Below are 25,811 nucleotides of genomic sequence, written 5' to 3'. Positions count from 1 at the left end.
ACCCTAGTAGGAGATCTATGGATCCGCAGAGATCGCAGGAAAGTCACGCGGTACCGCATTATTCCGCAGAAATGGGGGAGGGCGAACTATTTCGATTCAGACTTCAATGAAACAAGGGATGGATCTACCCTCTTCGGCGGAGCAGCCTCCCTAGAAACATTCGAGCTCGATGTTCAAGCTCAGGGATCTCCTCGATGCTGACACGAACGCGCGCCGCTGAGTTCACTCCGCTTCCGAAAATTATTAAAACTCGGAAGCGGCACCGACGAAAACCGACCTGCCATATGAGTCACACTACAACGTTCGAAAACTTCATCTGTGAGTGCCATCGACGCTTCTGCTGACAGGTAATCATGAGTAACTACCTCTGGATGTGACCTTGTCATTCGAAAAAGGTCATTGGACTGGGACTCTGTGAAATCCCTGGTCACAGATTTCGATGCTGAGCGAGCAAGACAATCCTGGAGAATTTCAGAGCGATCATATGACAGCCATCGTTGTATGAGGCGCCTTTTGAATAGACTGTGGAGTCTCGAAATCAATTGAAGACCTATCGTTTCGACTGATGGGAATCCGATGTCTGCAAGCTCCGCCCATCACAGCAACGTCATGTGCAAGGGCCATTTATGACACTACTGCTAATGACTGCTGCTCGCGACTTCACCCCGATACCGAGATATTTGTCCGGGAGCTGAGGACTGGTCAGAAGCCCACTGGGATTGGATGAAAATTTCGTTCTCTCTTGCAGCCAGGCGCAGAGCCGGATTGGGAGAACAAGATGTCTAAGAAACCGCGAACCAAGGGTCGTCTCTCGGGCAACATGAACCTCGCGAATCTCGGTCTGCTGGACATAAATGATCTGAATTTCGATGACGATGGTGGGAACGACGATGACGGGGATGATGGTGATCTTGAAGCTGAGCTCAACGCTCTCATCAGCGGCGGAGCTCCGAGGAAGCGCGAAGAGCCTAAGCAGAAAAGGGCACCCACCGATTTGGCGACAATTACAGCGATGGCCGATGCGGCAATGAAGGACCAAGTGAGCGATCACGAAAGTGATTACGAAGGTAGGAGATGCTTCCGAATCAGAAATCTTCGCAATGGTCGCACCTGATTCTCGGATATTCGATCAAAGAAACCCCGATCTCTTCTCGCGTAATTTTTCCTTACTGTGACAGGCATCGAAAACGACGAGGAGCTCCTTGCGGAACTCAACGAGCTGGGTGAATCCAGTCCGCCAGAGACCCCCAGCAGGAAAGCGGTGTCTCGACCCCCGACGGTTCCAATGGACGGAGCCTCCCGATCCGCGGCGGATCCAAGCCCTCAGGATATAGTGGATGTCCTGCAAATCCGCCTCAAGAACTACCAAGATGCGGAATCTGCGGCGAGAGACCTGAACGACATCAGCAAAGCCCGCCGGTGAGTTGCCGGGGTCGTTTCATCTTCAGCTCCGCCAGGGCGAACAAAGATTTCGGAACGACAGGAATCGTCACGGAGGCTCTCGTTTCAGCTTTTCGCGGGGGATCAAGACTCTCCAAGATCAGCTGAAAGCAGCGAAGCTCGGGAAACCCGTTCTGGGGGCGGATATCCCGCCACCCGTTGCTATTCCGAAACCGAAGCATGTACCCATCGAGCAGCCGGCTCCGGTCCTCGAAGAGGAGCGACCTCAGCCGGCGCGCATGACTGAGCCCTCGCCAATGGATGAAACTCCACCGTTGATACCGCCAAGGTCCGCATCGAATCGGTATCCACCTCCGGAAATCGCTGATCTCTTGGGCGAAGCGGATGACGATTTCGACCCAACCGAGTTCGAAGAGGAGGAGGTGGAAACCAAACCTCCACCGAGACCTGCGCCCCGGGTGGGTGACCTAAAGAGCATTTTCCGAAACGTCCCGAAAGAGTAACATTGGAAGCGTCACGGTGACCGAAAGCGTTTAATGAATATCCTCTGGTAAAACATCTGACTTTGCAGCCGCCAGCGGCCGCTCCTCTTCCGTCGCGGCCAGCACCTCAAATACCGTCTGCTTCTCAGTCACGACCGGTTGTTCAACCCACAGAACCGAGTGACCAGAAAGGTCTTTTGATGTTCCGCAGAGACCAATACAAGAAAGCAGCACTGGAAGCCAAGCATAGGGGGGATACGGAGCAGGCTCTCAAATATGTCCGAATCGCCAAACAATTCGACTCCGTCATCCAGGTACAGCTGCCTTCTTCGTTCAAGCATGAAACCGCTGAGATTCCTGCGGAATCGCCAAGCTCTAGCGAATCCTATAACTTGAATCCAGGCTTTGAGCGAAGGAAAACCCGTCGATCTAACGGGAATGCCCCCACCACCGGGCGTGCCCGGAGGCCCCGAACCATCGAAGCAACCCACAAGGGCCGAAAATCCCGAGGACTACGATTTGGACGTGAAAGAAGACCCAAGTATTTATAAAGCTCCACCTGCGGCCCAGACTATCCTGGAGGCTCTCGAGCAGAGACTAGCCAAGTATGAGGTGCGTTCTGAGCTCAGTCAATCACTATTCGCGGATCATAAATCTGGGACCGACGACACCAACCATCGGAGAAGCGGACAAGCTTTTTTTCCGTCTGGTACTCGGGCATCAAAACTCCTCCCCTTTGCAGGAAACCGAAGCTCAAGCAAAGGCTGAAAATAATAGTAGTAAAGTACGGCGTATCGGTCGCATCCTTAAGGACTACAAGAGCGCAATCAAGGCCCAGAAAGCTGGAAAGCCATACGATTTTGCCGATCTACCGGCCCCGCCGGGTTTTGGTCCGATTCCGCTGGACGCGCCCAAACCCCCCAGCCAGGGTCCAGCTCCCCAAAGATCCGCTCCGAGCGTGGTTGCGAAACCCCAATCTGCACCAGGGAGACCAGCTGCTCCGCGGCCCATGCCGACGCCCGCGCCTACCACCTCTAAGCAGTCGATCAAAAAACAGCTTTCAGTGACTTTCGAGAAACAGAAGCAATTTCTGTTGGAGAGACAGACAATGTTCCGCGACGCTGCAAAGGAGGCTCTAAAAAACGGGGCGAGCAAAGAACAAGCGATGGTCTACCTTAGGATGAGCAAAGGCATCCAGCCAATGATCGAAGCCACCGAAAACGGTCTCCCGGTGGACTTGAGCACGATTCCGATACCTCCCCAACTGCAGCAAGACTTCGTAGTGCTCGAGGCCGAGGAAAGTGGCGAACAACTGTCGGCCGATAGCGAAGAACTCTATCGAACCCTTGAGCGAGAACTGGTGAGTGTCCGGAGTGGATTCGCCGGGCCTGGGAACATGGGAGTTCGATGCTCTCGCTTAACAGGGTTCCGCTTATAGGTGGCTCAATTCGAAACCTGCAGCAGAAACCAAGAGAATTTCTTTAAGCTTGGAGACGTGTCCTCGGGAACCAAGTTCGAGAAACTTGGTCTGGATACGAAACGTGACCTCAGCGTACTCAAAGCGAGCTGGAAAAGAGGCGATAGTATACCCGTGTAAGTGAGGATCAATCGACTTCGATCGAATGTGGCGAAATATCGGAGAACGAGCCTATTGATCCTGCGAGCAGGCATACCGAGCGGAGGGAAGACCCGTCGTGAGATCGGGAAAAGAGGCCCCAACCTCGGACCACCCAATGAACGCGATGATGGTGAATATGTCTCTGTTACTTCCCAGATTCCGCTACGAGGATCGAGTTTTCACCATCATCCGCCATAATCACGATGTTCCTGAGAACCAGATGCAAGTTTCTGTGATAAGAGGCATAACACTCCCTGGTAAACCAAACGAGCTCGACACTTACGTCAAGGTCAGAGGAGTATAGAGGCGAATGACTGATCGGAGAAATCCGCGACAGCAAATGCAATGAATGATCCCTTACTCGATTGTTCGAATTTCCAGATCGATTTCCCGTTCCGTGCTGAAGCCCCTCAGAGCTACCGGGGATATACTGTGAAGGACACGACTAATCCCGAATACAACACCACTTGCTCGTTTGAAGTTGTACGCCACTCAAGGAGCTTCATCAGAGTCCTGAAGAGAATACAGGTAAGAGGAGGGGGCGTTGATGTCCCCGGTGTAATTTCTTCTTACGAGCTCGAATCCGATAATCTGCACAGAGCAAGCGCGCGAGGAATTGGAATATTTTTTTTTCTCAACAGCTCAAGATAGAGGTGTGGTCGAAACGGGGATTCCTTCGAGCAGATGGACTGATAGGGGTCGCGTCGATCAAATTGGCGGACCTCGAGACGAAATGTGAGATCCACGACGTCTTCCCCCTAATGGACGGGAGGAAGGACTCCGGCGGGAAGCTCGAGGTCAAAATTCGGGTGTCCGAACCGTTTTCGACGAAGCAGATCGAAGAGATAAAAGAAAGATGGTTGATCATCGGTGCTTGAATGTCTAGCTCGCTGTTCCAAGAATTAAATGAAGTGCTGTTCTTTCCACGATGGTTTTGCGAGTGTCAGGAAATAAACTTCAGCTCGGTCAAATGAGAGCCCGAATAAAGCCTGACCATATTCTCTAATACACTAGAGAGCTGGCCTGAATAGCTAAATGGGGCAATCCGAGATCAATTATTATCGCGGGTTGTGGGAAAGCTTTGTTTCTTAACGTTTTATTCACAATCGTTCTATCCGTCCGGAATTCGAGCTTCATTTCCCCCTCCGAAGAATCCGACTCTGGAAGTTACTCCAAATCGTCGAATAAGGCGTCGGATCTTCTTTCGGACTCGGAGGGATCCGTACGAGTCGTCGGAAGCGAGGAGAGAGGAGAATTAGTTGTTGACCGGTGGCTGTCGAGGCGCTGCAGAACCAGTACAGACATGCTGCCTGCGAAGATACGATATTCGCTTTAGACCGTGACAACTCGAAGACTCTCGTCTTTCGCGCCGGTAGTGGGACTCACCGAAGGCATCACGAGACCCACGGGTATCACGATGACACTTGCCACCCGAGAGAAGTTATGAAAGATCTTCAGGAACTTGCTTCGCGGCAAATTACTCTTCAATTGGTACAGCTGGAATGAAATTCACTTCAGAAATCATCACCGATTACGGGGTCTCCGGGGCGTTCGATGAGCTCGAGTACATATCAAACATTATGTATTTGTGGGCTGCACTTCATGCTCATGATGACCGACCTCAGTGTTTGTCAAGTTCATCACGGCGGTCATCACCGGGAGAATGAGGAACGGATCCGGGTGGATAAGGTTTTTCGCCCAGAAAATTCCTTCCGTAGACATCGACATGTATTCATAAACTGTGACCAGATTTATGGATTTAGCAACAAAGATGAGGATGTTTATGGGTTGTGGATTGTATATGTATGCACTCCTGTCCGGTCTGTCGAACAGCATGATAGTCGGTCTCACCTCCGTATTTCCCCGCGAATGCCATGTCCCTTAAGGCGAAAGACAGACTGACCCAGACAGGTATTTGGAAAAGGGACAAGAAGAAACTCTTCGCCGGATGACAGTTATTCCGTTCAATCAATAGTCCCATTTGTTTCTTGAGCTATAAAGATGGAAGTCTCGAGCGGTACTTGAGACGCCAAGGGATCTTGAAGAATTACGCCGAAAATAGGAGACGAGAGCTTACATTGATTCTGTAAAGCTTCGTCGCCTGTTGTTCCGTCAAATTGAATTTATGTTTCGCCAGAACTGTATCTTCCTTGAGAATCTGGTTAATCTCCCGGGCTTCGGGCTCTGGAAATAGCTTCGCGTGAGATCTCCATCTCGGGATCTCCAAGTTCAAGGATCGAAATCAATGACGCAACGACGCGTGAGAAGGGACGTCGAAGACTCTGTCGTACCCAAGCTTGCCAGTTTCGCAAGGTTCGCTTCCGAGTAGATGGCCAAGGGGAATGTGACGAACACTCGGATTCCTATCGTTGAGATGACAATCGACGCCCACCACGGAAGTCCTGGTGAGGGGGGAGAAGGGGAAAAATCATGAAGGATACACTACTGTTCAATCTGATGGCGACAGCATCGAGCTGCAGCCTGATCCCTTATTCGAGAGTCTTCCTGTCTCTATCGCGTGTCTGGGAAGGCTCAATTCAAGTTAATCCTGCCGAAATACGCCAACCTGAAAGCTCGTGAATCTTCGTTAGGGTCTGCTCCGCGAACACCACGGGTGGACTCTCGAATACATCTATCAGCCAGGAGGGTGCAGACTGAGATGCATTTCTCTTCTGCGCCATCGGAAGAACGACCGAGCTTCTAAAATCAGTCCGAAAACCCAGTTGTGGACGGAGAGCTCTGCGCGCGGAGGCGCTCACGGTGCGCGCTAACATGACTGCTCCCGGCAGAGTACTCGAGATGAGCTATGGCTCAATCCTCATTCACTGAAAATCAGTTCCGGAGCGAGAGAGCATACTTCGAGTTCCCCGTGAGTCGCACATCCTAGAAGGGGCTTCCGCTTCTCACGATAAGTCGAATCTCTGAGTTCTGCGCCCGGACCGGCACTCTTCTGTTTACTTCTCCAGAGCAGACGGCACCCGACTCATGAGCCACCGCCGCACCGGCGCGGGCGGTCGTACTCGGCCGAACGGCATTGAGACCTTGATACTCGTATGTGTGACCTCTGAACCAATGACTATGTATGCATGCATCGAATTCTTTCCCAGTAGCATGGAGTGATACGATGACTGGTAATGCATTTCTGAGTCAGAAGAAGGTGAGAGAGGAGGGATCTCTCCTGCTTCGCGTCATCCAGGATTAGATGACATAATCATTTATTATTATTGTTCTCCGAGAATGATGTATATTTTCATCATTCAGTCCATTGGATCTTGGAGATCATAAATCAGTCATTTAATGTATAATTTTCTCGGAAGGAGCGTTCGTGGGTATCAATGATCTACTCCATAATTATTCTTCTGCGTCAGGAACTCATTCGGCGATGAGAAGAGGCCCCTGTAGAATCAATGGTCAGAGCGTGTGGTGAATTCAATATCGCGAAAATTCGGATTCCAGCCCTTGAGATCACTCATTGAGCTCAATATTCCCGGGATCGTTCTCTGCCGGCGGTCGCTGATCTGCATCAGCATTCATCTCGCCGTCCTCGATTGAAGACTCTTCCAAAATATCTCCAACCTCAGCCATTTCGACAGCATCGTCGGTATTATCCTCGTCTTCTGCGCTAGTTTCGAAGTAATCCCAGGTGTTGTCGTCTTCGAAGGACGAGTCCATCAAGACATCCTGCGGAACGACCTCAATTTCCTCTTCGCGATGGCTCGGTCCCGCTTGATTTGGACTGCTGCATCTATTCATCGAGGCCATATCTTCGGGGATAGGCGCTACTTCTATGAGATCCGGAAAGAGCTCCCCCGATTTTCCGGCCGGTGCCTCGAAGGCTTTGAATGGACTCAAAACCGGTGGCGGGCCTTGGTGCTCATCGCTATCGGCGTCATCTCGCGCTCGTTTATGACGGTTGGCTTCGGGACTCTTGAGGATGATGTCTCCCAAATTCTCTTGCTCCATGTTCGCAGCAGCTGCTTCCACTTGGGCTCCGGCCCCTTCATTCGAGCATCCAGCCTGTCTGTTAAAATGACTATGGCCTTGTCTTATCTGAGCGAAGTAGTCGTGGTCCTTCGCTTCCTCTGCGGTGAGCCTGATGGAACATCGGAGGATGACTTAGGATCGTTGAGGGAGGGAGACAGATAGGGAGCGGGTATCGTCTGTCGATAAGAGTCATTCAGTCGTCATGGTCAAGGACGCGATCGGAGCCACAAACCTTTTCCGATGATCGAAGACGAAGAGTTCCCTCAAGAGCTTCAATGCTGTACATGTGGCGGTATCCACATTATTCGGCCTCAGGTAAGCCTCGAGATTTATGCCTTTCTCACTGCGAATCGAGCATCGAGTCCCTTTCAATGAAAATCCAGGCATTTCTCCTCCTCCGGACCCTTTCGAACAGTCGCAAGTGAAAGAAGAAGCGATCACTCTCTGACCGAGGAACTCACTCTTGTCCAACTAGTTGTGCCGCTTCCGAGCGGATGTGGTACTTTTGAAGGTAATCATCGAGCATCTGCCTCCCGAGGAATCGACCTATAATCTGCATTTGCGTTCGTTCGTCTACGCCCTCGAAGAATCTGTCCCTGCGAAACATCATTCCCGCGGCCACGCAGGCGAAAGACCACATATCCATCGAGTAATCATAATGGCGATAGCCTAGCAGTAATTCCGGCGCTCGATAGGCCAACGTGCACGCACCGCAGAAATAGGCCTGTCCGGGAAGGTAAAGCGCTCCGAAACCCCAATCGATTAGACGCAGGTTTCTGGCGTCGGGGTCGATGACAATGTTCTCTGGTTTCACATCGCGATGCATGATCCCTGGGAAAGGATCCAATCATTCATTGTCATCCTGCATTCAGATCATCCAAAATGGGGTACGATCGGAAGAAACAGAAATCCACGCCGGGAAGCTGGGCATAGCGAAGTGTACCTTGATGATGGGCATAACTCAGAGCGTTCAGCAGCTGATAGAGGTAGTAGCGAATTTCTAGAGCGTCGAATTGTCTATAGAGGATCCGGAAATCTACGTTTCGGATTTTTTCGAAGACAACGCCATATTTGAATTTTTCCCCGACCACATCGAGTCGGATGACATCCTAGAAGGTATTCGGTTCAAGTAGCATGATACGATTGGGCTGCCCGTGTAGCTGAGCTCTCTGAAGCTCCACTCTTAGCATAGACGCAACGTTTTCAAGCTCACCCGGGCGCGGATGATGTTCGGACCTCTTTTGAGGATGGACAGATATCTGAGCTCTCGCTTGATTCTATTTGTGTCTTCATCGAGAAGCTTCTTGACGACACACGAGTCCCTCCTCGATGAATCGAAAGCGTTGTACACAAGGGAGTATCTCCCTCGTCCAATTAGTTCAAGGATTTGATAATTGTCTGAATCGCTTGGGGGAGACGATACTTCAGAATCTAGTTTCTTGCGGATATATTTGAAGCTCAAACAAAGAGCCGATTCCAACTCGGGAAGCGAAAATCCAGATTCCGTCGAGCCGAAGGAATAGCGTTGGGAGTTCCAAGGACCTCACCCGAAGATTATTCTATTCGTCTCGTGATTGCGTACTTCGAGAGGTCGCTTGTAGCATATGGCGGTAGGAATTCTGGGTAGCTGAATGGTGGGAGGTCGTCTCTTCTCTTCAGCAATTGCGATGGTCCTTGACATCGCTTCGTGGGATCTGGAATGCACGATCCCTAATGTGAGAGTTTCGTCCCGCGTTTCTCGCGGATCGATCACTCAATATAGTGGCCATTCTGAATTACTCAACGGGCGGCGAACTGGAGGGACTTGCTCGGATTCCCTGTCGAACTCCTACACTGGTTTACCCTAAGGCGATGATCACACGGCGTCTGCAGCGCGCATCATTCACCATGTGCCTGTAAGATCCTGAATCTCCCTGTTGTGCAACGTTCATCAACGTTCACATCTTCTCAGTCTTTCTTGTTGCGGGCTTCTGATACGCTCCCGAATAAAGAGAAATTGTCACGCGCGTACGCGTCTTGACCTGAGTTTTCATGCGACGCCCCCATAAGAAGGGAACAGGCTGTTCAAGGGATCATCATAGAAACACTCATCCCTTGCGGACCGCCCTATCAAATCAGTTCTGAGCGGCACATCCGGGCAACATTCGCTTCTCAGCCCTCTGGAATAATGTCGCCCCTATGCCGAATCCCCCTCTAATTTCTCCTTTCGGCATCAATATAGAGCTCCTGTCAGATCGCCAACACACGAGGGAAGCTTTTTTCCTGGAAAATTCCTCGAATTAGACTTTAGAAGACTCCGGATGCAACGTTCGAGGATTCCCGCCGCGAGAGATAACGTAGAATACAGCCTCAAGGTGAGATTCCGGGCTCCGCGTCGAATTCTTCATGTAGACCTAGAAGCCTGTCTCAGACGGATCGGATCTATAGCCACCAGAGTTCATGACGATCGGGAGTCAATTTTTTTCCATTCCTATCGATGGAAACAGGCTCCAGAGCCACCGGCATGAGCGATGTGCTCGAGCCAGCTACTTTGTCCCCTCGTGCAATGCTCCATGAACCTGGAAGAAAAGTACTCTGTGAATCTCTCCGCAGAATCTTCGCGCCAAGGATCGATTCACTTCCTGTCTATCGGGAGCGCATTCAGAATTCGGAACAGCGTCGTCCGAGCTCGAACTCGAAATGTTTGTGAAATCGGATAAAGGCCCTCGGGATATGATTGATTAGGTTTCGATCACGAACCCTGTCTCATAAAGATTGCCGTTATTGCTTCTCAGAGAAGCTCAGCTGCTTTGGCTCATATCCCCAGTCAGAATGAAGGAGTGGATCGTATTGACTCTCTTCATAAGTTTGACTTGTTTCCCTCGATGCTCGGCTCAAACTCTCACTAGGAGGTTCAGGTTTCCTCCACTCGCGGACCGATGTTAGTATTTCAGGGCAGAATTGAGAGACTCTGTCGCATGATTCGCTCGGAATCGACTCACTTACTTCTAATAAAATAATTCTATCCTTCCACCATCCGAATTGGTTTGATTCATTTTTATACTAGGCCAGCCACATAAATCGAATTTTCGGTTTCAGACAGCCCCGCGAAATCTTTCCTCAGACATCCTTTGACGCGGACCCAATCGCGGCGTCCAAAGACCCCGACTACCGACGTAACCTCAGGATTTGGTTTCGACAGAGGTAATATCATATCGTCTCGAGTAGGAACCTAGCTGAATGAAGAATCGAATAAGGTACATATCCTCTCTCCAGATATGTCGAGCATATTTGCAAAGCTCTTGTCAGACTCAAAGGGACTGAAAAAGTTCCTTTCCAGGCGGGAATCCACTCCCGAGCGCATATTCCGCTGGCGGGAATGCTGCGCCCGCGGCGGCTGGACTCTCAGTGGGAATCAAGCCTGGGCTCACCCTAGGGGCCGGTATCTCCTTGGGACTCGGAGGCGGTTCGGGTTTCGCCGATAATCCGCAGCCCCCCACGAATCCGCTCTTACCACCGGTGAACAGAGCCGAGGAGCGTTTCGGGGACTTTCCAGCTGAAACACCCCTATGGCAGCCCGGGCGACCCATAGATGAGGTTGACGAGGACGATTTGATCAAGCTGCCGACCAATGAGAGTCCGATCGAGTCCTCGGATCCGGCGGAGACGAGTCACGTGGATCGAACTAGACTAGACGACTACGGGGACCGGCTGACGGACTCAGGCGGTGCCATGATGGAGAATTACAGGGAGCAAATCGAAGCAGCCAGAGTGGAGGATTCTCTGGTCGATGATCGCAACCGGAGAGTGGATTCAGAACGGATTGTTTCGCCTGGCGATCAGAACCGATTGATCGAATCGGGTCGCGACGGGCCGGACGGGGGTAGGACTCAATTCAGGGGTTCAGACAATAGAGCCACGGACTACTGGGATGATCGAGGTGCTACTTGTGTACGAGGAGCTGACGGCGGTTGCTTGAGCCCGGAAATCCTCCCACCCGCACGTGAGATTTCGAGCAGTGTCTCCAGAGAGCAGCTACAGGAGACAGGGGACGCTTGGCTCCTCAAGCAAGCTGAACAAGTGAAACTCGCGGAAGCCCTGAGACTCCTCGAGGAGGTCAAACTCGACAAACAGCTGAGAAGCATCAAGGAGACGAAGGACAACAAGCCGAAAGTTATTTCCGAAGACAATAAGCACGCCGAGGAGCTACAACGGATATCTGAAGCTGCCGAGTCGATACGACTCGCGGCCGATAGCGCTAGGGTGAAGTTTCCCCCAGAGGAAGCGGCGAGGTCCGATCATACCGAGGGAGTTATTCCAGCGAGAGGGACGCAAAATGAGGGTATCCCCGTTAGCGTCGGATCCGGGTCCGGAACAGAACAATCGAGCTCTCCATTACCGGTACAAAGCCCCGATACGTCTGGATCCAACTCGACTGCGGAGAAAAATTCCCCGAACGTACCTGCTTATCAACCCACATCTCCGCCAGGGAATCAAAGAGAACCCTTATCCGGAGACCAACGCGACTCCCGTTCGGGATCTCAATCGGACTTCGTATCCCAGTCCTCGATTGAGCACCAAGCCGGACCTCAAGCTGAAAATTCGGGCGGCTCTCCTCGAGGAAGCTCTGCGGGATCCTCCGCGGGATCCCAAGCAGAATCTCCGAACGCCCTTCAGGAGGGAGCAGCGAATGGATCTCCGCCGAAATCCCCCCAGATTTACCCGACGGACTCTCCAAGAGGATCCAAGACGAAAGAATCTCCTCCAGACCCCCCGAGGAGGTCCCCCGAAGAATCCCCTCGAGAAACCCCGGAAGGTTCCCCTCGAGAATCCCCGGAAGGTTACCCTCGAGAATTCCCGGAAGGTTCCCCTCGAGAATCCCCGGAAGGTTCCCCTCGAGAATCCCCGGAAGGTTCCCCTCGAGAATCCCCGGAAGGTTCCCCTCGAGAATCCCCGGAAGGTTACCCTCGAGAATCCCCGGAAGGTTACCCTCGAGAATCCCCGGAAGGTTACCCTCGAGAATCCCCGGGAGGATACCCGACGGAGTTTCCCAAGAAATCACAGGAAGAGTACCCAAGAGGATCCCCGAGAGAACTCCCCGAGGAGTCTCCGAGGGAATCCCCGAAAGACTTCCCAAGAGAAGCGCCGGAAGACTTTCTTAGAGAGTCCCCGGAGGGCGCCTCAAGGGAACCTCCCGCAGACTCCGCGAGGGAATCGCCGGGAGACTCCCCTAGAAACTCCGCGGAAGACTTTCCGAGGGGATCACCGAGCGATTCGCCGGGGAAGTTGCCGACAAGAACTCCAACGGGGCCGCCTAGTGAATATCCCGGGGAATCACCGACAAAATCCTCAGTGGAGTCGCCGACGAGTTTCCCTGAAGAGCCGCCGACGAGTTTCCCCGTGGAGTCAGCGAGCAGATTCCCGATTGAGTCCCCGACGGGTTCCGCGATCGAGTCCCCGACGGGTTCCGCGATCGAGTCCCCGACGGGATCCGCGATCGAGTCGCCGACAGGTTCTCCCGTGGAGTCGTCGAGCAGATCCCCGATCGAGTCCCCAACGAAATCCGCGATCGAGTCACCGCTGGGATCTCCGAGAGATTCGCCGACAAGATCTCCAATTGAGACGCCGCAAGGATCTCCCATGGAATCGCCGACTAGACCCTCGATGGAGTCGCCGCAAGGATCTCCGAGTGAGTCGCCAACAAGATCCTCGCAGGAGTCGACGCCAGGATCTCCGGTGGAGTCGCCGATGGCATCCCCGATGGGGTCGCCGTCGACATCTCCGGTAGAGTCACCGATAGAGTCGCCGGCGCGCTCCCCGAGGGAGTCCCCGTCGGTCACAGATCCTCCAGCCGGATCGTCACCGGGATTGGGATTCACGGATTCTTCTGTGGAATCTCCTGTAAGACTTTCAACCCTGCCCCCAGCTGGCCGAATTGATGGGGGCGAAGCCTCAGCTGTCATCCCTCAACCGACAGCAGCCACCGAAAAGTATCCACTTGAGTCCACCGACTCCAGTCCGACCGGCTCACCTATCCGAGGTCCGGAGGGATCGACAACGTGGCATCCCGGTGGTCCAAGCGACCGATCTCCGATACCGAATGCTGAAGGACTCCAAGGCGAATCCTCAATCGAATCCGAGGTTAAAGCCCAACCTGGAAGCCCGACGGGATCGATCGTGTACGAGACGACTTCGATGAGCTATGACGTGGTCGCCTCCGGATACGGGCCCGGCCCCTCCGCAGCTCCTGCCGGCATCGGACCTCTCACGACGGAGTTCCCGCTGAACTCAGCGCCCACCATGAAGGGCGACATCATTGCCGACGCGACGACCACTGAGCACGCGATATCCGTTCCGGGAGATGACCCATTCGCCAACTCCTCGACAACCGTCCCCGAAGATGCCACTGCCACTCCTGATTATTCGGATCTCATTGCCAACGGCACCACCGATTCCGAGCGCGCCCTTACGTCGAGCAGAAACGAGTTTACGTTGGATGGCAACAGCACTTCCGCGCTTTTCGATTCCGTCAATAACGGCACCGACTTTCCCGTCCAGCCCGAGCTCCCCGGATCGGCGGCGAACGCGTCGAGCGCGGCTGGAAATCTCGAGACTGCCATCGAGGGCAACGGAACTTCCGGCTATCCCGACTTCTCTCAAAACGACACCAGCTCAACCCCGGCTGGTTCCGACTCCACGACCGTCGCGTCATATACATCGGTATCAGGAATGCAGATCATCACAACCGAGTTGGGCCTGGGACAGTGGACAACGCCAACGCCTACAGGTCTCCCAGTCCCGGGAGATTCGAAAACATCTCCTGCGTCGAGCCGAGCCACGATACCCGTAAGCTCCACATTCCCAACGTCATCGGTTAGTTGATGTGAGTTGTGTGATAGAAATAAGATTGAGCGAAAATGACTATTTCATACCAATGACTTCGCATCGACTTACTCCGGAGAACTTCCGATTCCTCAATCGGTTCGGAGACTTGCTCTAAGGCTTCACGATTGCAGGGGGGATCCATCCTCTCCGCGCGAAAGACTGTCTTACGACCTGGCGCGTCGATGACCGGACTCATCAGTTTAGGTAGGTCTGAGGAGTCTCGATCGGACAATCTAATCCACAGAGGAATTCCGAGCTTGCAATAAAGTATTGATTTACAAGAATCTACGATGGCGCTCCCTTGCAGTTTTTGAGGGTTTAGTGCTGACCATCCTGGTTTATCTGTACAACGCAATGAGGTTAGTGACCGGACTCTGATGAAAGACTGGGAAGGGTTTCCGGAGCAACCGCCTGCATTTGAGGCTTGAAATATCTGTGGAAAATGGAGGGAGGCTTGCTCGGCGGCACGAGACGTCTTGAATCGAAGGTATGTTCCAGAAGGCTCCTCAGCCTTCACCAGTTGAAAAATGTCTATGCGATAGTTGGAGTTCGGGAAGAATCAGAGTCTCCAGACATATGAGCATCCAGTCTCGCGAGCCCCCACTCAAATCGAGTCCGTCTTGTCGACTTCTAGGGAAGCCGACCAGCTGGCCACCCTCCACAACGTCAAGCGGGGACCTCTCGGTCAGCCTGACCGGGGCAGTTTCACTCAAGAAGAGGTCCTTTGCGCACAACATAAATTTAGAGCATCTCACGCACTTCCCATATCTCTCGTCTTCGTATCGTGAAAATTAAGCCACATCCCAACCTTGTCACGGACGTCATAGCATGCTGCTAAAGTGGACAAGCGAGTGGCTATTCCTCCCCACTTCCGCCCTGAACTGTAGAGGCGATAGAAGAATGAGTAGCTAGGATATTTGTATCTTCATGGCCTATGGCTTCAGATATTCGGACGCAGGATAATTTATCGACATGGGCTAGAGAGCGAGTTCCACTACACAAATTCCCCCTCGGAGGAACCGTCCTCATTCTGCGTGCGAGAATCGAGGCTGGAGTGTGGAGATCGCGATCGAGAATTGAATATGTGGCAGAATGGAGAAAACTCTTTCCGAACACATCATTTCATTAAAAAAATCCGTTCATTAGGCCGAAGTTATCCGTTCATTACGCCACGGTTATCCGTTCATTCATCCGGGAACATATCCACTCGACTGTATTGAACTCGGGCGCACAGCCGAGTGGATAAGGTGAAGACACACTGAACAGCTTCGTGCGATCAGCCTCGCCCCTATCTTGACCGATGGTGCCCCAAGATCCCGAAGTTTCGCCGCCATCAAGCCTTAAATGCCGCTGCGTCGATTTCGGCCCAGTTTTTCCGCTCTACATCCCGAAAATATTCTCGACGGAATAAATTGGACTTCTTAATGAGTCACGAAAAGTGACAGAGGCTCTGCGTGGGTTGCCGATGCTGCAACGATACGTGTATCCATCCTTCCTGTCTCGAAAGGATCTATAAATAAACGATAAATGAGCCCGAGTGAGCGGATTGGTAAAGTGACCGATCAGCACTACTGAACTTCGAGAATCATCCGCCGTCCTGCGAGCGAGATCCATGACTTAGGTCAGATGTCTTGGGAGTAATTCGGCTCCATGCGGTCGCTTCTCGCCTGTGAGTGATTCTTGGAGATATGCTTTACATATTCGGAACCATTGCGACGATGGGTCACATAGGGAGAAAATTCAAGGAGCTAAATGAAGAGATCGACATCGGATGTCGAGGAGAATTATCCGATTTACGATTCCCCACAACAAGGCAGATCGCTAATTAGCAGATTCCGCAATTCGTCTGAGCGCGTTCCGCTCGCCTCGCCCAATCGATGTCGGGAGGGGGGGAAAGAATTGTTTGTGTTCATTGCGTATGTGGACACTAAATGCGGCGTTTTAAGCATGGGAACCTCGCATGACGGAAGATTGCGACTGACGATTGATTGATTGCGCCTAGATCACGAGCGTCGTGTCCTTCAAATAACAGACCTTCCTTTTAAAACATCCCTAGCAAGAACAGGAGGAACGATCCCAAACATTTCCAGAGTTCAGTATGTTTTCGAGCGCGAATCCCCGCGGGAAGCGAATCGTACGCACAGAGATTGTGTCGCTCTTACGGCCGAGTTTGAGCTCGGGCGTCGGTCCCACACGGGACATCAATAGTTGGGTTGTCTTTTTTTCGGAACCTCCCACCCTCATGCCATAGATAGACTCGCCTTTCGAGGTGAGAGTCCCCAGGGAAAGCGTTCTCTCCTAGCCCGCCCATGGAAAGAGTGCCGCCTTGCGGCGAAGCTTTTGGCTGTCGCCTGTCTACATCCGTGACAGACTACTTTCAGTATGTTTTGGAGATGTCTGGACATGGTCAAGCTCAAGCCGTACCAACTGGTCTTTCTCGGGAGAAGGCTCCGCCATTCAACCAGAAGAATGAAAAAGATAATTAAAGCCCTCTACTAGAGTGTTGTCGTTCCCATGACTTTTTTGAACGACTCACCTACGTACCTACTCACTTCTCGCGATCGTTATGGAGACCGGCGATCTCAGCGTCGGTCACGAAAGACATGAACGACCAAGAATGAGGGAAGCTGCATAGCTCAATCAAGGCGACATCATTCTCGAGGGGAAGTGGGATATAGCATGCGGTCTAGACACGAGCTAAACTCTGTACCGGTGGACCTCCATTCCGTGGTCCAAAACAACACCGATTGTAAGATCATGCGTTTGAACGGGGCCAGAGACGGATAGCCTCCCACAGTCGCTTGATTAATAGGGCACCGATCACGGACGTCATCTTATAAAACGACAGTCGCTATTGCCGAATCATGCCTTAGTTATCATGAAACTTTCGAGGAGAATGATCGAGTCGATTATTTCTCTCTGTTTGCTCAGCTCCGCGCAAGCTCAGCCAGCCATGATGATTCCCAATCCGTTCGCATTTTTTGGCCAAATGGACACCTCCGGGATGGCAGCCGCCCGGGCAGCCGCTGAAGCGGCGGCTACCACCGGGGCGGCGCCCCAGCAAGTGCAGACGATTTCTGTACCCAATGGGGTGACTTTCTACCAGAGCCCGGACGGATTCCAGGGGGTGTCCGTTGGGACCATGACAGGCTCGGTTCCGCACGGGACCGGGGTAGCCGCGTCCAGCGCCGGGACTGTCGTGACCGGAATTGCACCGCTTCCTGCTGGGAATGCGGTCCCGACTGGTAATTCGGTCCCGACTGGGAATGCAGTAGTAATGACGACTACGAATGGGGCGAATTCTCCTCAAGGCACCGCGATTGGAGCCACGGCGCACCAAGTCGCCGGGTCAGCGCCGGTGATCACCATGTTCTCTCTGGACAGCTCACCCCCCGCTTCCACGGCCCCATCAAACTCTACTTACCGCAAGCGGTAATGAACATGAATGCGAGCGAACAACTCATCCTTCACACGTCAGAGCGATGCCAGGACGTCACCTTTGGGTGTAGAGAAACGACAAAGCATACCGAGAACGAATAAATTCCCACATGGTATTCCCTATAGAGACTTCTTCATCGGCACATCGAGCCCCCTTTCCAGTTCCCCGATTGAGATGCCGTCGATGATGTCGCGAAAGTCTCCTTCGGTAAAGCGAGGGCTCTGAGGCTCTGAGGTGGGTGAGGATACCGGGCAGGGGTTCCCCGACATATCACGTAAGTGAATCTCGTTCTCTAGCGCCAGCCCGGTCTCACGAAGTCTGAAATTGATTTTTGAGCGCTCCCGACCCCGAAGAATCGGATTGCATTGCTTCTTCCAAGAGGACCGCGATGCTTTTCCTTTTGATACAAGTCGTGGAGCGACCTCCTGAAAATTCCCCCGTGATATCGGGAGTGGTCCCCGGTGCGACTTCAGGATTCAACGATTTACTCTGTGGACAATCTAGGGAATTCTGGCTCTTTGGAGGGAAGCGACAAATGATTCCATTTGATGGATAGGGGAACAACGCATAAGCAGATTATTCATTTGGGTAGCAATCAGAGAAGCTCTTCCGGCTTCATGGCTTAAAGTTGGAAGCTTGAATCGGGAAATGCGCTGACACTGAGCGCGGAAATAAAACACGGGTCGATGAGCAACAGCGGCAGATCGATACCCATGTCAATCGATTGGAAAAGAATGCTGTGTTAGGTCGCTTCGCAGATCTCGAAAAATGTCGAGGGCGTCACGTCGCTCGCGATGGAGCCAGCCACGCATAGGAAAGGAATATGCAACCGAACGCGGTACATTCCCCGGATCGGGTCTTCTGACGAGCGTGGAATTCAGCAGCGACCGTTCCCGCAATGAACTTACCGCGGAAGTGTCATTCCTGCATTCAGTCGCGCATTCGTTAGCTATGAGGACGGAGAATAAACATGATGTCAGATAGGACGATGATCGGGCAGTCGAATCTTCCTAGTAGCCTTGGGTATCAGTATTCGCCATGCCTCGGAGAATTTCTCCTGCGATCGCTGGCCTGCCTTGACTTCTACACCCCCGCATTCCGAATACCCATGTGGTGGACATCTCAAGATCATTGAATGTCATTCCGGCCTCCAAATCAGCCGAACTGAGCTCGCGACGGTCTCGAAGACGGAATGAAATCATTCGTAATCCGTCTGGGCAGCTCCCCTGATCCCTTCTTTGGAGCAAATTCTGACTATCAAGTATTCAGCTTTGACCAAGCGTGTACGAGCCGACGAGGGGCAGCGCGTCTGCGTTCGTTTTCTAACTGCGTCCGGGTCACAAGGGAACACATTCAGCGAGTCAGACACGGGACTCTCTTCGTCCCGGCATCGAAAGGGTAGAGCCCGCGTCAATAATTTCACTGAATGGAACTATTCCTAGAGATCTGATTGATTACGTTTCGATCACGGATCGGGTGTTATATAAAGACCGCGCGCGGATCGAACGATAAGTCTCAGCGAAAGTTTGAGCCTCGGCCAAAATGAATGAGCTAATTGTTTCAGTTCTTCTGCTTTGTGCCGGTGGCACAATCAGCCAACCTCACAACTTGGCCTCTCACGGCTATCAAGGCTATCAACAGTCTCATCATCCTGCAGTGAGCTTCTACAATAGCTATCCTTCCTCATCGGCCTCCGCGGCAGCGATGGCGGCATCAGGAGCCCAGGGAGCCGGAGCGACAGGTGCTGCTGAAGCTGCTGGTGCCACCGGGGCTGCTGGTGCGACCGGTGCTGCTGGTGCCGCCGGGGCTACTGGTGCCGCCGGGGCTACTGGTGCCGCCGGGGCTACCGGTGCCACCGGGGCTACCGGTGCTACCGGTGCCACCGGGGCTGCTGGTGCCACTGGGGCTGCTGGTGCCACCGGGGCTGCTGGTGCCACCGGGGCTGCTGGTGCCACCGGGGCTGCTGGCGCCACCGGGGCTGCTGGTGCTGTCGGAGCAGCAAGCGCAGCCAGTGCCGGAGCTACGAGTGGTGCGGGGATGGCTGGCGCGTCAGGAGTCGCAGGAGCCGTCACGAGCCCGGGGGTAGCTAGCGCCTCAGGAGCCGCCGGAGCGGTCGCCGGTGCTTCGGGAGTGGCTCAAGCGGCCGGCGGTGCTGGAATGGCGAGCGCATCCGGCTTCGCCGGAGCTACGGGCTCCGCGGGAGCTGCTGGAGCTGCTGGAGCAGCGGGAGTTGCGGGAGCTGCCGGAGCAGCGGGAGCGGCTGGCGCTGCGGGCGCGGCAGGAGCAGCTGGCGCCTCCGGCGCAGCAGGTCCGGCTGGTCCTCCAGGTATGCCGGGCATCAGTGGTCCACCCGGGCCCCCAGGACCTCCCGCACCACCTGGACCACCTGGAATGCCCGGTATGCCCGGTGCACCTGGAGCTCCGGGAACGCCGGGAGCCGGCGGAGCTGCAGGAGCAGCTGGAGCCGCGGGCGCAGCAGGAGCCGCTGGGGCTGCGGGGGCTGCTGGGGCCGCCGGAGCAGCTGGAATGGCTGGAATGGCCGGAATGGCTGGAATGGCCGGAGTCGCTGGCCCATCGGGTCCAAGCGGACCATCTGGCCCGGCTGGACCTGCCGGTGCAGCAGGAGCGGCAGGAGCAGCTGGAGCTGCTGGGGCTGCGGGGGCTGCTGGGGCCGCCGGAGCAGCTGGAATGGCTGGAATGGCCGGAATGGCTGGAATGGCCGGAGTAACTGGCCCATCGGGCCCAAGTGGACCATCGGGACCAGCCGGAGCCGCGGGTGCTGCCGGAGCGGCGGGTGCGGCCGGAGCGGCAGGCGCCGCCGGACAGGCAGGTGCAGCCGGTTCAGCAGGTGTGGCCGGCTCAGCAGGCGCCACGGGCGCCCCCGGATCTCCCGGATCAATGGGAGCGATGGGAGCAATGGGAGCCATGGGAGCAATGGGAGCCGCTGGAGCAGCTGGAGCAGCTGGAGCAGCTGGAGCAGCAGGAGCAACGGGTGCAGCGGGAGCAACGGGTGCAACAGGAGCAACGGGAGCGACGGGAGCAACGGGTGCAGCGGGAGCAACGGGTGCAGCGGGAGCAACGGGTGCAGCGGGAGCAACGGGTGCAACTGGATCATCTGGAGCAGCAGCTGGAGCGACGGCAGCAGCATCTGGTGTGGCACATGGAGGAGGCGGCGCGGCAAGTGCATTCGGCTCGGCGGCTACCAACGCCAGGGGAGGGTTCGGGGGCTCAGGAGCTAACGGTGGTGGATCGGCAGCATTCGGGAACGCCGCGGCTTATGGAGGCGCGGGGGGATTCGGTGGTGGCTCAGGGGCACACGGATCCGCCGCAGCGTATGGAACGGGAGCTGCCGGTGGCTCTGGTGCTTATGGTGGCTCTGGGGCGTTTGGAAATGCGGCAGCCTTCGGCAACTCGGCGGCGTATGGGGGCTCGGGAGCATCTGGTAACGCTGGGTCCCTCGGAGGAGGAGGAGCAGGAGCCACAGCTGCCGCCCATGCCGCTGCATTGGCAGGAAGCAGAGGCAGAGGAGGTAGAATTGGTCCCGCTGGAGCGACAGCCGGCGCAGCAGCAGGAGCGGCCGCAGGCGGAAATGCGGCAGTGGGAGGAGGATCAGCGCCGGGCGGAAGCGCAGGTGCGGGAGGAAGCGCAGCTGCGGGAGGAGGTGCAGCAGGAGTCAGCGGCGCGGCTGGAGCTGGGAGTGCACCGAGTGGAGGGTCCCACGCCGCGGCGAACGCTGCAGCTGGCGCAGCTGGTCGAGGTTGAAAGGGAACGTATCAGTATCACGCCGTTCGGCCAGATCCGAGCAGCTGGGAGCACATGTCAACTTCACGAAAATTACGGGGCACCGAGGAATCATAGCGAAAATCTCTATCGGGAACACCAGTCATCCTGCACACTCATAGACGTTCATCGATGCCAGAAGGCTACGGAAGATTCCGACATCATGCAGACAACTCAGCCGTGTAGATTATGTCAGCGGGTCACGAGACTCTACAAGTCCTGAAGGAACCAGTCGTGGAGACTTGTCGGAATTCATCAAATGGAAACGAGCCCTGACTCGTTCGCGAGTGCCGTATCGGGCGGATCCCGACAGGAGGGAATCGACGTCTTAAGAAACAGGCCACCTCCATAGAATCGAAGGAACTGAAGAACATGAATAAATGAAAAGTCATAGATTGTCACCATGAAAATCTCTTCCTGAGACATCTCCTGGCTCGAGGACGACGTCTCTTGTCGACTTCCTCCCTCAGCGCAGTCAGTGCAGGATCTGAGCGGGCGAATTTGGGATTTTCTTCGTACCACGAGAATCCTCTCATGATACAAGATTTACTGCGGGCAGTCGACTAGCACGACTCACCGCTGGTCGCGGACTCGAGCTCACTCTCATGACACGTTGGGGCGAAAACACATGATTCGGTAAGATTGAAATCTCACCAGTCAGAGTGAAAGTCTGTAGTGTATTAGGTATTGGAGTTAAGTCTCGGTCCACCGACGGACGCGCCCGCTGCCGGTAAGGCGGCTGAGCCGTTGTCTAATAAACGCCACGCACGAGCGGCACACGGCCGACATCATACGTGTTTTCCGTGAGGCCACTACAAAGTCTTCTGAGTGGGAGAATTGAAATCTCTCAGCGAAATCCCCCAGCCCTGTCTACCGGTAGTCTCATTATAAGCTCTCCATCGCGACTATTCTCGATTTTCTACGATGACGCATCCCTGAGATAAGGCCTCCGGAAGATAGCGATGCTCAAGGTGTCATTTGGGAAGAGAAATGGGTTTCCGAGAGTTTTAATATGATCTGCCTCAAACCTTCACCGTAGAGAGCCAATAATTAGCTCATGAAAACGAAAAGGCGACGCTCACCTCAGTTACGAGAAATCAATGAAGATCTGTAGCTCGCTAAGGACTATGTCTGCTATCCCGCTGAGAGATGCGCATAGGTCTTTGTCGGCGGGATCGGTCATTCGCTGACTTCTCCCTATGAGCGAAGCTAGAAAGAATGAAGCATGTTTCTCTTCCTCGAAAAAATCTTGAAAGACGAGCGAGAAAGCACCGTTTGGATAAGGTTCAACTCCATTATCAGATCCTAGGCAGCAAACATTGGGAGAACGCAATGGGACGCGGGGCCTTGGGCAGATGAATAGCGTAGACTCATTAAGTAACCGAATCGGAGTCTCCCGATATGATAGCGAAGGAGAGGGTCCTAGGTGACGGAGGATAGCCTCTAACGTCGATTCCCGTCCGATTTCTGGATTACTTTTCGGCTCTCATCCCGTCTCGTGCAGTGCTCTGAACATTCCGGGTGTCCGGATCGGTGGTGACCTCGACGGTCCGAAGCGAGAAGGTGGTCCACCTTGAAACTACAGAGCGTCCGACTTCCGAACACTGGGATAACGATGAGAATAGTAGCTAGCGCTCCCCGGACCCCGCGCCCAAATCAAGGAGGGCCGGATATGGGATTCCTCCGAGGGGGAGGGGGGCTTTGAGGAGGGGAGGGGGGAGGAGGTTTACCCCGGGATTCGCCCTTGAAGTCGAGGGCTCTAGTCCGCCCCCCCCTGGCTACGCCACTGAGCATGGCCCAAACACACACGGGGAACTGGAGGCCTGAGCGGAGGACAGAGGCGTATATAGGACTTTTTCGGAGAGGGGGTGGGCGCGCAGCAAGGTTTTTGGGGGGGGGGGGCAGAATCATGATGATGATCCCCATAGACCGCAATAAACGAAGGCGGCGTTTCGAGAGGGCGATGGCCCCCTCGCCCCCCCCTCCTCTATATACGCTACTGGCGGAGGAGGAGGAGCCGCTGGCAGCCTTCTCCCAACGCAAACACGACAAGGGGGGGGCAAGTGCTTGATATTCGGAGAGGTGGAGCTGACGGGGGAAATCAAGAAGGCCGCGGGGGAGACATCGATCGGTCCTTGAGGGCATCGGCGGATTGGTGGAGCCTCTGACGAATACGAACCGGCGGCGCGGCGATATCACAAGTAGAGTCCGCTCTGGCTTGCGAGCCGGCCGCCGAGTATGAAGTTCGTACTATGCGTCGGAGAGTCGGAGACGGAGTTTTGCTTTCGTCTCTCATCGGCTCACACACCACGCAGAAACCTGGCTTGGTCATGCCGCGTTCGATTGTCGCTCCAGCCGTCGAGATGCCCGCCGCAGGATTCCATAGAAGCGCCGTGGTCCGGCAGGGCTGGTCTGCATCGTGTCGCTAGAAGGATTGCGGAATGCTCCGGAAAATTGTCGAACCGATTTTCTCTCTGAATTCTCCATTGATCGCATCTGAATCAAAACCACGCAGGGTTTTCACCCCGAAGCCCGCGCGCGACCTTGGTGCACTGCTCATATGCTCGATCGGCGAGCTCGCCGATCCTGCAACGTACTTCGAGCGGTCCCATGTCTGAGCGGAGTGAATAAGAAAATCCTCTGAAAATAGAGCTCTTTCCCTAAGGAGAGTGTAAGTTTGCTTGTTCAGAAAAAAAACTCGTGTGCGGATCGGATATGCATCACGCTCGACTTCCATCACGATGATATCTGATTGTGAGTGGAACTCCTCAATTGGGTCGGATCTATCCTCGGATCGCGTCCGAGATTTTCGGTTCAGTCTAATAAATTCGTCTACATGGTATCTCCGGGGATGAATCGAGCGATCATCCCAGCACAGAATGAGGATTCCGGAACGGATATAGACGCGACGAATACATAAATTATCTGAGTTATCAAGATCGAGCTAATCATGGACCGGACGATTCCAAGTCACGGAGCAAGCACTTTAAAAACCAGACAGACCTATTTTGAACTTAGTCGTGGGATCGGTTCGAGAATGATTAAGCTAGTCTTATTCATCTCTGTCTCATGTGTGATTGGCGCTCTAGGCGCGGAAACTCCACAGGAGTATTGTTGGTTCACCCGAAATAAGAGACGTTCCCCTATCATCAATACTCCAGCAAGAGAGCCGACCCCAATCGTGATCAATCAGCATACGAATCTGGTCAACGAAGACTCCAATTCCAACACCGAAATCAACTCGAATATCAATAATAATTTCAACCGTAACCTAAACCAGAACGTCAACACCAATATCAACCAAAATAACAACATCAACACGAACATCGACCAGAACGGCAATGGACTCGACAGCCGCACTGTGAATCCGAACGGGAATTTCAACGGTAATTTCAACAGGAATTCGAACGGTAACTTCGACGGGAACGCAAACGGAAATTTCATTGGAAATGGGAACGGCAACTCGGACATGGACTCCAATCGCTGCGCGTCGATGAATTTGCTCAACGGAGATTGTGGCAACTCAAACAGCAATGCCAACGCGAATGTGCATGCAAATGCGAACGCAAATGCAAATGCCAACGCGAACGTGAATGCCAATGGCGGTATCGTGAGCAGACCGAATTTCGGAGAGGCGAACGCCAATGCCAATGCCATAGCAAGCGTGAATTCCAACAATGGATTGGACTTCCCGAGAGGCGGCGGTTCGAGCAGCAGCAGCAGCGCGGAGTCACAAGCTTGGTCGGAATCCAGGAGTCGAGCCAGTGCCGAAGCTAGGGCTCGAGCCGAATCAGAATCCCGGGGATTCGGCGCTGGCTCGTTCGGGAGAAGCAACGCGGCAGCTGAAGCGAATGCGGGACTTGGAGCAAATATCGGAGCCGGAGCTGGCGCGGGAGCAGCAGCAGCCGGAGCCGGATTGGAACCAAGCTCACGCGCCGTGGCTGACTCAAGGGCGTCCGCGATATCGAGAGCATTACTCCAAGGCCGGGCAGCCGGAGCAACAGCGGCCACTCTGCCCGGCGCGACCGGGGCCGGTTCGGGCACCGCAGTTGTTGGAGGAGCGAGCGCTTCGGGCGGAGGAGGATCCCCCGCCATAGCAGCTGGAGGACCGAAATCCCTGGGTGCAGGAGGCTCGACCGCTACATCTGCAGGGGGAGCGAGCGCTTCGGGCGGAGGATTATCCCCCGCCATAGCAGCTGGAGGACCGAATCCATGGGTGCAGGAGGCTCGACCGCTACATCTA

At 54.2% G+C, this 25,811-nt stretch overlaps 5 protein-coding genes across 5 annotated transcripts; 2 read left to right on the top strand and 3 right to left on the bottom strand.

Moving 5' to 3' along the window:
- Window positions 1-778: 778 nt before the first annotated feature.
- On the top strand, window positions 779-4,379 carry l(2)gd1 (lethal (2) giant discs 1). The gene is made up of 10 exons (XM_003738180.1): window positions 779-1,067; window positions 1,179-1,419; window positions 1,511-1,859; window positions 1,973-2,197; window positions 2,286-2,495; window positions 2,626-3,243; window positions 3,322-3,476; window positions 3,658-3,790; window positions 3,883-4,029; window positions 4,143-4,379. The coding sequence occupies exons 1-10, from the start codon at window positions 779-781 to the stop codon at window positions 4,377-4,379; spliced, it is 2,604 nt and encodes an 867-aa protein (XP_003738228.1).
- Window positions 4,380-4,568: 189 nt separating this feature from the next.
- Window positions 4,569-6,454, bottom strand: LOC100899308 (cytochrome c oxidase assembly protein COX18, mitochondrial). The gene is made up of 7 exons (XM_003738177.2): window positions 6,068-6,454; window positions 5,793-5,903; window positions 5,579-5,685; window positions 5,353-5,494; window positions 5,122-5,240; window positions 4,888-4,998; window positions 4,569-4,811 (listed from the first exon to the last, which is right to left on the bottom strand). The coding sequence occupies exons 1-7, from the start codon at window positions 6,273-6,275 to the stop codon at window positions 4,635-4,637; spliced, it is 975 nt and encodes a 324-aa protein (XP_003738225.1). The 5' UTR covers window positions 6,276-6,454; the 3' UTR covers window positions 4,569-4,634.
- A 226-nt stretch (window positions 6,455-6,680) lies between these two features.
- Window positions 6,681-7,757, bottom strand: LOC114827989 (uncharacterized). The gene is made up of 2 exons (XM_029112974.1): window positions 7,718-7,757; window positions 6,681-7,594 (listed from the first exon to the last, which is right to left on the bottom strand). Exon 2 carries the CDS (start codon window positions 7,462-7,464, stop codon window positions 6,967-6,969), a length of 498 nt encoding a protein of 165 aa, XP_028968807.1. The 5' UTR covers window positions 7,465-7,594; window positions 7,718-7,757; the 3' UTR covers window positions 6,681-6,966.
- Window positions 7,758-7,825: 68 nt separating this feature from the next.
- LOC100899590 (casein kinase II subunit alpha-2) lies at window positions 7,826-9,355 on the bottom strand. The gene is made up of 6 exons (XM_029112978.1): window positions 9,270-9,355; window positions 9,033-9,179; window positions 8,699-8,891; window positions 8,429-8,594; window positions 7,947-8,316; window positions 7,826-7,850 (listed from the first exon to the last, which is right to left on the bottom strand). The coding sequence occupies exons 2-6, from the start codon at window positions 9,164-9,166 to the stop codon at window positions 7,826-7,828; spliced, it is 888 nt and encodes a 295-aa protein (XP_028968811.1). The 5' UTR covers window positions 9,167-9,179; window positions 9,270-9,355.
- Window positions 9,356-24,309: 14,954 nt separating this feature from the next.
- On the top strand, window positions 24,310-25,345 carry LOC114828520 (circumsporozoite protein-like). The gene is made up of 3 exons (XM_029112976.1): window positions 24,310-24,322; window positions 24,730-25,178; window positions 25,265-25,345. Exons 1-3 carry the CDS (start codon window positions 24,310-24,312, stop codon window positions 25,343-25,345), a joined length of 543 nt encoding a protein of 180 aa, XP_028968809.1.
- Window positions 25,346-25,811: the final 466 nt, after the last annotated feature.

This window comes from Galendromus occidentalis, unplaced genomic scaffold, assembly GCF_000255335.2.
Source record: "Galendromus occidentalis unplaced genomic scaffold, Mocc_1.1 scf7180000075789, whole genome shotgun sequence".
In the NCBI taxonomy this organism is placed as follows: Eukaryota; Metazoa; Arthropoda; class Arachnida; order Mesostigmata; family Phytoseiidae; genus Galendromus; species Galendromus occidentalis.
Note: the sequence above shows the minus strand (reverse complement) of the source record. Positions and strands in the feature narration are given on the sequence as shown.

Coding starts and splice junctions, on each gene's coding strand:
- LOC100899308 (XM_003738177.2), bottom strand. CDS start 6,275: ATGTTAGCGCGCACCGTGAGCGCCTCCGCGCGCAGAGCTCTCCGTCCA. Junction 5,904..6,067: donor GAAGATTCACGAGCTTTCAG/GTTGGCGTATTT, acceptor CCCCCTCACCAG/GACTTCCGTGGTGGGCGTCG. Junction 5,686..5,792: donor TGCGAAACTGGCAAGCTTGG/GTACGACAGAGT, acceptor AGCTATTTCCAG/AGCCCGAAGCCCGGGAGATT.
- LOC114828520 (XM_029112976.1), top strand. Junction 25,179..25,264: donor TGAATGCCAATGGCGGTATC/GTGAGCAGACCG, acceptor GGACTTCCCGAG/AGGCGGCGGTTCGAGCAGCA.
- LOC114827989 (XM_029112974.1), bottom strand. CDS start 7,464: ATGGAGCAAGAGAATTTGGGAGACATCATCCTCAAGAGTCCCGAAGCC.
- LOC100899590 (XM_029112978.1), bottom strand. CDS start 9,166: ATGTCAAGGACCATCGCAATTGCTGAAGAGAAGAGACGACCTCCCACC. Junction 8,892..9,032: donor ACGAATAGAATAATCTTCGG/GTGAGGTCCTTG, acceptor GTCTCCCCCAAG/CGATTCAGACAATTATCAAA. Junction 7,851..7,946: donor GCACAACTAGTTGGACAAGA/GTGAGTTCCTCG, acceptor TTTCATTGAAAG/GGACTCGATGCTCGATTCGC.